This window comes from Ruditapes philippinarum, unplaced genomic scaffold (genome assembly GCF_026571515.1).
Source record: "Ruditapes philippinarum isolate M1 unplaced genomic scaffold, ASM2657151v2 ctg2454_1_1_1_1, whole genome shotgun sequence".
In the NCBI taxonomy this organism is placed as follows: Eukaryota; Metazoa; Mollusca; class Bivalvia; order Venerida; family Veneridae; genus Ruditapes; species Ruditapes philippinarum.
The window spans coordinates 134950-147593 of NW_026854494.1; the positions used below are offsets into that span (position 1 = coordinate 134950).

The 12644-nt window shown below is 31.5% G+C and overlaps 1 protein-coding gene across 1 annotated transcript; it reads right to left on the reverse strand.

The window, feature by feature from the left end:
- Positions 1 to 2219: 2219 nt before the first annotated feature.
- On the reverse strand, positions 2220 to 6195 carry LOC132740265 (toll-like receptor 13). The gene is made up of 2 exons (XM_060728129.1): positions 6033 to 6195; positions 2220 to 5484 (listed from the first exon to the last, which is right to left on the reverse strand). The coding sequence occupies exon 2, from the start codon at positions 5454 to 5456 to the stop codon at positions 3324 to 3326; it is 2133 nt and encodes a 710-aa protein (XP_060584112.1). The 5' UTR covers positions 5457 to 5484; positions 6033 to 6195; the 3' UTR covers positions 2220 to 3323.
- Positions 6196 to 12644: the final 6449 nt, after the last annotated feature.

Genomic DNA, 12644 nt, shown 5'->3' on the forward strand with positions numbered 1-12644 from the left:
TTGTGGTATAAAAAGTAAATACACACTTTCATAATTTCCTTCTCGATGACATGGTTGCGTTTAATAACGTTTAATCAAACAACGATAAAAACTTTAAGAAACTAATTATTTCGCTATATTTTTGCTTACCAAAATGTTAATTCTAAAATAAAAACAAAAGGCACCTAATATTCTTTTGAATATTTTTTCTGTCATCCTCAGAACCCATGGTACACATTCCGTACATACTACATTTAATACCGTGGGTAAATAGGCTAGCAAAGTTCCGTGACGGGAATAAAACATGAATTTTCATCAATTAATTTTGGCCCAATGAAATCGACGTTAATAATATATTCTCCGCAAAAAACAGTTCGCATAATGTCAACTAAAATGGCAACCTCCACAAATGACGCTGCAAGAATGTGCTTTGGGCCGGTGAAAGAACGGACGTATAGAAATATTTTCCTTAAAACAGCGATATATACAATTAACAAGATTTGAACAGTTCTACCTGTACACCGCCTGCCTTCAGCCAATCAACGTGAATAATTTAATGTCGAATTATAACAAAAGGAACCTCAAAAAACTTCAACAAGGGATGATGTTATCTATATCTCCGGCAACGCAGTCTTCGGAGTTTAGTACGTAAAATCTATTTATAGAATGCATTAATTAAAACTTTCACAGACATCATTTTTAATATGTAGCAAGTAACTGTTGTCAATTATGCAAGTAGCTAATTATTTTTTGCCAATTGATGCACTAATTAAGTAGCGTAGGTAGTCAAAACAATTGTACTACGTGTTTAGTCATTGTGGTACTTATATCTCCCAGATTCTGACCCAGAACAAAAAATATCTCAGAATCTAGCTTAGCACATCAAAATATTTTGACTAGGACTAAATGGTAGCGTAAATCAAGAACTTTTGTTGGCTTTATCTGTTGATAACATACGATTAAGGTATAAGGCAAAAAATGAAATATCATTTCTATATTCATGGCTGAACGGCGATTCCATGCATTTTTTGAGATGCTTATAATTGTTTCTCGATTCAAACTTCAACGAGGCCACATTGAACATGCTGACTAGGCTGATACGAAAGGTATTATTTCATTGGACGATGCGCTTCATGGATTGAGAAAGAAACTAACTAAACGGCCGAAATTATACTTATGAATAATTCATAAGTACGAACTTTTTCAGTCAGTTTGCCCAGGGTATTTACCGTTAGTGGTATACGGTAAATAGCCTGGGTTATCGAGGATGTTTTTTCGATAGGAAGGGCAGACAAGTATTATGTAATGTTGCTATAATAGATTTAGAACATGTGAGATGATTCACCTGATGAAAATAACGCTGAATATGAAATAACATGTGATAAAGGTAGCATAATGTAAGCAAAGCAGTACATGTTTAATAACTATAACTGTACCAATTGTCAAAATGCAAAAAGACTGTTTTTTCTGGTTTTTTTTTCAATTGTTCATTTTCAGGCTTAAAAGGGCTTTAAATAAACGTTTTTCTGTCCATATATTTCTTACTATCTTTCGTCAAATCGTCCGTGTAATATAAATTACACGTTAACATTATTTGACAACCAAATTTGAACAATTTTTATGTCCTTACATTGCGTTGGGAATATACTTATTGTTTTTGGTTTCAAGATTTCTTTAGATTTTCAAGTACACAAACATTTTACTTTTTAAACTCGTAAAATTCAGTGGGGCGAGACAGATACTGGTGTGATGTATCCATTTTTCATACTCTGTTTCAAACGGTAACACAAACTTTAATTTAAATCAGTTATGTCAACAACACGTTGATGTATTAAATGAGCCGCAACTTAAGACCTTTTACTCGAGAATTTAACAAACACTCTTTACCATTGAAATAGATTTGTATTAACTTCATTTGAACTAAAAGGCAGTAAGAAGGAAGTTTGAAAAAGTGTTTTAATTCTTTCAGCGAAATGAGTGTCTGAGTGAATGAGTGTGTCTGTTCGTCTGTACATCGGTAAGCCAAATCTTTATTTGTAATCAAGTAAACGCTATAAGCGAGTTCGCTGTAAACCGCCAACAAAGGTTTTAATATAAGATAAATAAAAAGAAAAATCGGGACCAAGCAGAAGTGTTCCTTATAACCAAGTGTACTCTGTATCCGAGTTCGCTATAATGAGGACTATTATATAGTGACATGAGTGAAGAATCATATTGATACACATAAAATAAGTCAATAGGTCAGTAAATAAAAGCTTTATTATAGTGACATAAGATTACAAACATATAGATACAAATAACAATAAGTCAGTTAGAACATTATCTATTATAAAAAGACATGACTGTATTTACAAAATTAAAAATACAAATAACAAAGTAAAGATGGACATTAAGCCCGTGTGAACTATACGTTACCTAAACAGTTAATTATATTCTCAAACTACAAGTATATGATTTCATTTCGATTTTAAAATAAGCGCAAATATATCAGTATTTGCATATATTGCTTCGGATTAATAAAGAGACCAATTTAAATAGGCTTACAGTTGAATATAACTACCCATGCTTATGAACACATCTGCAGATGTTTATAACCATTGTTTTCTCGTTTAGGGCACACGCTTTTTATTACTTGGGGACCATACGCCGCTTTTCATGGAATGGCACGGAAGTGTCACATTGAAGGTTCCATGATAACCGCCGTATGAACACATCTGCGGATGTTTCTAAATTCAAAATTTTACTATTTCACGTTTAAATGTTGAATTCTGCTTAAGCCGGTGCTAGGGGGCGTGGACGGTAATTTGCACTTTCCAGTACCGTCCATGAACAGGCTCAATCAAACTGAGCCTGCAACATTTTCAATTTTGCCGTGTTGGGCTTTCTTTAGGGATTCTGTATTTATCTATTTTGAAATATCACTAATTTCATATTTTAATTGTTGAGTTCTGCTTAAGCCAGTGCTTGGGGGCGTATACGGTAGCTTGCACTTTCCAGTAGCGGCCATGAACATGCACAATCAAACCGAACCTTCAACATTTCAGTTTTGCCGTTTGGGCGTTCTTTAGGGATTCGATTATATTATTGTAATTGAATTAAAAGAGTAGTAAACTGTTTTCTTTACAAAGTAGTTTGAATTAGTAATATTATATAAAATATGCATATAAAGATTGTATATTTTGTCAATATATATTTTCACCATAATTCATGTATATGTTCAAACACAGAAAAACACATGGTTCTACAATATTTTGGATTTCAGTTCATGATAACATTCCGGATCAAGTATATCATATCATAATGTATTTATCCTCTCATTAGTAATCAGATATTTTGTTTAGCATTTATTTGTTCATGATGTTTTTAAGTTGTGTCCAAAACAGTTCTTGGCCAACCCCATCCTCTGTCCATTCAATGTACGTTGTTGTATTGAAAAGACATTTCAAAGAATGATTCATATTTCTTCCATTGATTTTCTCTAACAATATGACCACTAGCTCCGTTTCCTCTTCAATCAGCTTAGAATGAGCAATTTTCAACTCGAACATACACCATCCGCTTTGGGCAAATGCGTTTGATAAGACAAGAATCATTTTTTTACTCTGGTTCATATGTGTAACAATATTATCATTTATGAAAACTCCTGGTAGGAAATCTCTTATATGGATACATAATTTCAAACCTTCTTCGCCCTCAAGGACAGGCAACAATTGATGGTGTACCCAGGCCGAGTCCTCCGACTCGTAACCTACAAAGGCGTCATAAACAAAGTTATCTCCATCAATCAGCTCATAATGTCGTTTCCTTCTCATCAGGTATATGTAGTGTTTAATATTCCATCTGTTCCTATAGAATACAAGAGCGATAATACCAATAACAAATAAAGTAGACGAAGCAATGATTCCGAAATAAATCCACTTGCTCAACGGATGACATTCTCTGTAAGTAAAATGTATTTCAGCTAATGTCTTTTTGGCTCTTTCTGTTGGAGCCGAGCAGTTATACTCGTGAGGATATCTTTGTAATTTTGTATTGTTATGACTCTGATTTGCCCAGTTGATAAACCATTCAAGGTCACAATCACAAACAAAAGGATTTTCACTAATGTCTATTTCGTATAACATATCACGTAAAGATTTTGGCAAGGCTGACTCGTAAATATGACCCAGTTGGTTGTATCGTAAACTTATATAACGGAGATGCTTGTTTTCTTTGAATGTTTTGTCACTAATACTAGTTATCAAATTAGACTGAAAACTTATATGTGATAAATGCTTCAAGTGACTCAAAAGAAATTTCGGATCCGAGGCTATTTGACAGCCAAACAACTGTAAGTACTCTAAATGACTAATAGGTTTAAAAAGACTGATCATTTCTAGTTCAGATAATAGAAGCATTGATATTTCGCTTAATATGAGCGCCTTTAATTTTGGCAATAATTTGAATGTATCATTCAAAGACTGGAAAACATTTTTTGCTGAACCGCTGACTTCTAACTGAAGTACTGATAATGTTGAATTAAAAGCAAATGGTTCCACTGTTAAGCTTTTTGTGCCTAATTCCTTTAACCGTAACTCCTCGATATTTGGTAATTTTGATAAAAAGTTGGCATGTAATACAGTGATAGTATTTTTACTCAAATCTAAGGTTTTTAATTGCAATAAGCACTTCAGATCTTCCATTCTTACATTTTCAATATAGTTTATCTTGGCATATAAATGTTCAAGATTGGGGAAAAAGCAGTTTGATTCGCTTCCGTTGATTGCAAATGTTGGTAAAGCCCTTAAGTTATTGTTTTCTATGTACAACGATTGCAGGTATTTATTACCAGGAAATGTCATTGTTATTGCTTCAATATGATTGTGTGTTACTATGAGAGTACGCAGCTGATTAAAATTTTGAAACATATCCATATCCATTGTTTCTATTTTGTAACTCTTAGTTACCAGTGTTGTAATATAATTGTTTTCCAGCAAAGAAAACAGATCTCCATTTAATGTTACAGTGCTTATCCCGTTGATATACAAATCAGACAGTTTTGTTAAGTTAGATAATGAGCCTAAAAGATTCTTAAGGTTATCAAAGTAAATTGGATTATGTGACAAACTCAGAAAATCCAAATTTGGAAATATGTCAAGTGCCCCCTTTGATATATTTCTGATATTGTTGTTGTCGACATTAAGCCACACCAAACGAAATGGATTACTTATATTCAAGAAAGTCTTCTGAGTAACGTTTGTTAGATTATTGAATTTAAAATTCAAGCTTTCAATGTCTGGTTTTGTCTTCGGTATGTATGTCAAATTCAGATAACTGCAGTTCATGAGCTTTAAACCATGATAATGTTGTATCCTGCAAGACGTGTTTGGTAGTGTTTGTCTATCAGATATTTGTGTAACCTTTGTTTTACCTTTAGCAAACTGTATAAACAGGACGATTAGCACAACTATCTTCGTTTTCATTCTGTCTGCTTTCATTTGTTCAATAATTCTTGAAAAACTATGTCTGTAAATAGATACATTATTACTTTAGTATAGTAAACATGGAATAATTGATGTCATTAATTAGTGATCAAACTTTTCATAGGTTTCCAAGAAAGTGACAATTAATTCTTGTTTGAGACGTATATATCCGTACATTTTTAAATATCTTTATCCATTTATCAGTATGCAAAAAACAATATAGATTTTAGCAATGTTAAAACGTTTGAAACATAGTAAACAATGACAGAGGTAGATAAAAAAAAGAAGATATTTATTTGTTTTAATCGAATATGCAATATAGAATACTGAGAATCGTGAGAGAATGTGATTTTTTTATTTTTATTTAAAATATATTCACAAAAATAATCACGTTTTCTTGTTAGTTTATGTTTAATTAAAAGAAACTGTAATTTTCGACTGTTTCTGTGTAAGCGCGGAAAAAAGACCCACGTAAAGACAATTTAACGGCTACATAAAAGTTGCTTTTACAAAAGTAATTCAACATTTTAGAATATACCTAATATTTCACATGTTAGCATGAAATTAATATTGCTGTTACAAAATACATACCATTTAAGATTTAATTATATCCATTTATAACACTTTTGCTATGAATATTTCAATTTTGCATTAACTTAAGAAAAATAATGATTAAAACAGGAAGTTTTTCGTTTCCGGTTTTTAGATATTTATGAATCACGAATGTACATTAAGGCACTTGACATATTCCATGCATGTATTATCCGCGTATTTGAGTAATCTTTTATACAATTTTCCTCAATTGTAAAAGTTTATTGTCTGATTAAATGTATGTATAAATAATGTAATTATGTTAAGCTAAAACTTTTACGTTTTACATTAATTTGAAACGAATATAAATATGATGGTATTAAAATGCTAGTATTGGAAATTTGAGTATTTATAATGAAGTCAAATGGGGAAATTTAACCTAGAGTGAAGAATTATCTCACACTTTGCATGATTAATCAAAACCATAATTTATAAACTATAAATACCACTTTATAAATTTTTGAGTTATCTGTCCAAGCAAGTGAGTTTTTAAATAAGGAGCCTACGAGGCATTCTACCTTTGTAAACTTTTTATATGCTTTAAAAGCATTTATCACAACAACATTATATGAAAATTGCAGAAACGGTTTGATAGAGTCTGTACATGAGGGATAATAATAAAGTGCAATATCCCTCACGCCAAACTAACACTCGCTTGAGTGATACTAAATTTTCAACACATTGAAGTGCTAGAATAAATGACCCCGAAGTACTGGAAAAATATAACACCACTAAAGTGAAGTTTTTACTGCTGCTACATAGCACTAGACACCTGCTGCTGTTTAGTATAAAAATCTGGATAAAGTGTAACCCCTCGGAACACTACACTGCATTATTGTGATGTTCGATATAGTTGATGTTCGAATGCATATATGCCATTCAGGTGAACGTTGTATAACGTTATAAAGAAATAAATCTTAAACGATAAATAATTATATCCCCGCACAACAAAGTTGTAAGGGGGGTATACTGGAATCAACTTGTCCGGCCGTCCGGCTGTCCGTCCGTCCGGCTGTCCGTCGGTTTTTTCTTGTCCGCCCAATAACTTAAGATTCCTTTGACCCTTAGTCTTCATATTTGGCATGGAGGTTAGTCATGATTAGTAGATGACCCCTTTTGATTTTGAGGTCACCAGGTCAAAGGTCAAGGTCACAGGGCCTTGACTTCAAAAAGCTTGTCCGCCAAATAACTTAAGATTCCTTTGACCTACAGTCGTCATATTTGGCATGGAGGTTAGTCATGATTAGTAGATGACCCCTTTTGATTTTGAGGTCACCAGGTCAAAGGTCACAGGGGCCTTGACTTCAAAAAGCTTGTCCGCCCAATACATAAGATTCCTTTGACCCATAGTCTTCATATTTGGCATTTAGGTTAGTCATGATTAGTAGATGACCCTTATTGACTTTGAGGTCACCAGGTCAAAGGTCAAGGTCACAGGGGCCTTGACTTTAAAAAGCTTGTCCGCCCAATAACTTAAGATTCCTTTGACCCACAGTCTTCATATTTGGCATGGAGGTTAGTCATGATTAGTAGATGACCCCTTTTGACTTTGAGGTCACCAGGTCAAAGGTCAAGGTCACAGGGGCCTTTGAAAGTGAGGTTTCGAATCAAATTTCTCATTAGGAGCATACTAGGCCTTCTTCCTTACATATATTAAGTCAAGGACGCATTTAAAGCTTTATGAAAGCGAGAAATAGAGATTAAATAATTTGTGTAATAAAGGTGTCTACTTTATGTATTTGAGAAAATGTGCATTTGGAATAATATTTGGTTTTGACCACTTTCCAATGAAATGAAATGCATAGAAATTGTAAATCTTCTCGTGCATAGTGTAAACGAAAAAATATAAAATGTTTGTTATGATTTTAATTCTCTTTAAAATATGTTAGATTGTAGTATTTGATTTAAGCGAGATAGTTTTGAAATTCATACATGATTTTTCACAAGACCATGGAGTTAAATATGTTTATATATCTGTGCCAAGACTGAACGTTTTAACAATTCTTTATTTTCATGTTAAAGACATAATGTTATAGCTTTGATTTTAAATATACGTTAATAACGATGACGAGATATTGATTTGTTGATTGATTCTTTGCGATTAACTGGCAGTTCATTTATGTTTTTGAGCAAATGTTTGAATATTGCATTTACAATTTACCCAACTTCCGCTTAAGATCAACTTTCCTTCGAGTTTTATCCTTGACGAAGCTTCAAATCGATTTCTTAAAAATTGCTGCGGATGGCTATGTTGTTCATATTGATACATCATCAACGTATGCACAAGTATAGAATATAAGATTGATACACTTATTAATCTAAAGTATTAAAAACATATTTTGATATTTTTGCAAAAACGAATTACTGCTTATGTTGATCAACATCTACCGTTTCCTTAACCAATGATGTGTGGCAATCATTCTTAATACAGTTTGTTTTGAAACGTAGTATCATCAGACATTTTGCCTTGTGACCTCTCAGTTTCGTTTCTTAATTACAGTTGTTTTAAACGCTATCTCGTAATCAGTTTTGCAATCCTTGACTCTTGACTGATGACAATAGCATCACTTTATGTGTAACACTGTATACTTATTGTCCCCGGAATCTAAAGATAACAAACTCCTTTTTAACGCACACTTCACGGGGTTCATTTGAATGCGTCATCATTCACTTCATAGATTTGTGCTTGCTTTAACATTTAATTAAAGACTACCATGGGAATAATTATTTGATATAAACAATGTGTTATTGGATGCTAAGTTATGACCATAAAGGGCTTCACGATATAAAGAGTATATCAACAAATACGTAATAGGCATGGTCGTGTTTGATATCATTTAATTTAAAGAAAGAAATTGTTGGAGAACAAACATAAACATTTCGCAATATTGATTAAGACGAAAACATTAATTCAGAAAGAAAACTTGAATATTTTTTTTAAGTTTTCTTTTAAAAAACATATTGTACTTTGTTTTATAGGTACTATATTTTGTTAAATTTAGTTTACATTTGTGCGTATGATGCACGTTTACCTAATACTGCACTTTGCTTAAATTTTAATACATAATGAGTGTTAGCAGTTTAATTTCCGTAATGAGACACAAACAAAAAATATGCCCAAAATTATCTTCCGTAATCAAATTAATCATTACAACTTTTCATGATAACGGAGATTTTAGTCTTTCGTATGAAAGTTCTTGTGGGGTTGCGTTCAATGAACGCCACTTTTCCATGTTGATCTTGTTTACCATATTTTATCTCATTTATCGTAACTATATATTTTAAACAAATATTTAAAAAGAAATACAGGATCAGAATTAATCAAATTGTTCAGTACGGGAGCTGTAAGAAAAATTATTTTACTTTATTCGACAACAATGAAATCGCCTAGAATTCATAACATATTGTTAAATATTTGTTTTTGTCTAAATTTTTTATATGTATTACTAGCTGATGTATAACAAGATGCATGAAATTGTATAAGTTAAATAAAATTTTCTTCATCTTTATTCTGCTTCTAATTGATATTTTTCTTCCTGCCTAGAAAGAAACAAACGATTAATTAGGAACTTTTTGTTTTGTTTTTAATTCGTTTTGCAACATATGATAGATTGTTTAATTTCAAATTCATTAGGAAAGAATTTCAATTTAACAACTGATTCAGCATATGTCGAATTAATATAAAATCAGACTCACTTGCATATTAACTCGATTTGCTTGGCATTGATGAACACGTACACAGCTAAATGATGTTATACATGTATAAGTGCCCACACAAAATCGATTATGATACAATTTTTCAGATTTCATGTATTATTTTCTCAAAATCGTTTCACTCCTTTTGGTGTTCAATATTTATCATTTTTTTAATTTATGTTGTGTAACAATCGTTTTTAATATAGTTCGTTTTGTTAAATTGACTATTCACACATTCTTGTTTTGTGATCTTTATTTTTTCATTTCCTAAATAAAATTGTTTAAAACGCTATCTTATCATAATTTTTCCTCCGATGACTCTTAATAGTTACGATAAGACTGATGACGGATGTTTTAACCTGATGTGAGAGTGAATTTCATCAGGGAGAGTAATGTTTATGGAATAAATCAAGTCAGAATGACAACAATTTAAGATACCAAGCTATCAAGAGAACATATCAAATGTTTCATCACAACCTTTTTCTGTTAAGCAGAAACATCTAAATACCATTAACAAAACAATACTGCATTTGTGTTTTCCACAAAAAGTTCTTTTTAGACACATGAAGTCCTTTAATAAGATAAATGTGTCTTCAGCGTGATACTGTTTGCTTCATTGAAAGTTATAGCAAAATCTTTCTTGATATAATGATGTACAGAGTAGAATAATAAAACAAATAAAACACAACACAGAGTTACTTTATAATAAGTTGCGCCAAGAATTGTTATTGTTCATGCTGGTATTGATTTTAAATCATATAGTCATTTATATGACCAATTGTATACAGTAAGAATTTATAGAATTCACAAAATGTTAAAATGTTAATCTTGTATATATAAACTTTGTCTCAAAGTACAAAAAAATGCTGATGTGTCTGTTTAGCACTTATCTACAGATGTACGCAGAACTCAACATTACGCCACTTTTCTATTTAAAGAACTTCCACAAGCCGATGCTAGTAGGAGTGGACGCTAGCTTATACCTACCACTTTGGTTCATGAAGTTGAACAAGCTGTTCTATATTTCTAATTTCAAGAAATTCATTTTCTCTTTTTAAGAGATAAAAATATTGCTATTTTTTGCAATAAATATTTACCAAAGATTTTAAGGATTGTCAATGTATATTCATGGTTATGAAATGAAGATAACGGATATTTTTATGAAATTTTTATGAAACGCGTTCCTAAAGTAGTTTATTTACAGGCGACATTACTCAATGTTTGTTGTTTTAAAGAGTTGCACTTGTCATTGCAATCAAATGTCATAAGAGTGGTACAACACCCTTTTGAATAATTGTTTGGAATGAACAAAGTGTTTTCAGATGTTGATTAAGTTTATGATTACAATGGTATTTATAGGGGCAGCGAGAAATATCGTTTATTATCGCTGTCTGGAATTGTATGGAAAATCTAAATTGAACTATTATTAAATAAATGACTTTTTCGAAATATTGAAATCGATTTATTCGTCCGAATTAATTAAATACACACTCAGTCTTTTAAATCATTTTACAGTAAGTCATTGCCATTTCATTTTTCAAAATTTATTTTGGATTCCAAAATGTATATGATAGAAGTAATATACATGTTTGTAACCAGGCTATGCACACATGTTTTACAAAGTGTAATGAAGGCAAAACATTCTAAAATATTTTTTTATTCAGGTAACTTTTATTGTAAAATCAATTTCATACACCATCATCATCTATTTTCTTTAAATAAAATGCATACACCTGTACACAGAAAACACTTTCCTTGGTTGCTATCGACTTCATATAGAAACTCTCTTATTCCCCATTATCTTTCTCAACTGATTCGGTCGATAACTTATTTTTCTCTAGACAAAACGAAAAGAAGGAAAAGACACAGCTATGAAAAAACATTTCGTTTTCAATGCAAACAAACACGTACGAATGTTCTTCTTTTACACAAAATATCCATGTCAGTGAAAGAGAAAATGAACATAGCCAGATACTCGTATCTGCTTTAATCATTGAAAAGACAATCTTATGAAATCTGAACTAACTTGTTTCAGTTACAAAGATGATATTGGTAAAAGTTTCATTTCTTAAAGAAAAATAATAAAAAACAAGTTTAAAAAGAGAAGATAGATAAGGGAGCAAGCTAGTGTTATAAGTGAAATATATTTTACTCTACAACATCTTGTATCGGAAATCTTGACTCGGAAGCCGACGCCTGGTGAGGACAGCTTTCCATATTGTTCGTAAAGTCAAACTCTAAAAGGTAAAACTCAGTTCAGAACTTTATATAATTTGCAATTTTCTAAAATGGTCTAAAATATTAAAACAGTTAAAGCATAAACTGTCCAGCAAATGCTATGTTTATAACATGTTTTTAACTCAAAGCAAGTTCAAGTGACTTTTGATGTAAACTTTACATATTATCAAGTCAGAATCCTAACGCTTATAACATAATACTTAAATCGATGATGTTCAATTCATTGATAGAAGGTTCAAAGGTCGAATGAAATAAACTATAGACATGTTAGCTAGCTGAATTTACGTGTTAGTTATGCAGATTCGTTCAGAGTCATTTACCTAACAAGTCTTAAGAAGTAAATGGATTTCACTAATATATAAACATAACGATATACCATTCTTTATAAAAGAATAAAGTATAATTTGGCAAATAAGTGATGTAATTCGTTTTCTTATAAAATTTACCCATAAATGTTTTGTAGGTGAGTGTGGGGAGTTGAGTTTGGGAGTAATAGTGGGGAAGGGGTTTACTGTAACATGAACAATCAAGGAGCTTTACGATCACAACGACACTTTTGTTTAACTTCTTATGAATATACTTGGTCCATGCATAACAGTGTATTATATTCTCTCATTACAAATACTTACTTTATATAGAAACTTTTCTTTGCTGAAAATTCGTTCGACATGTATCTTT

Excerpts from the sequence above, each read along its gene's own strand:
- LOC132740265 (XM_060728129.1), bottom strand. The coding sequence starts at position 5,456 with ATGAAAGCAGACAGAATGAAAACGAAGATAGTTGTGCTAATCGTCCTG.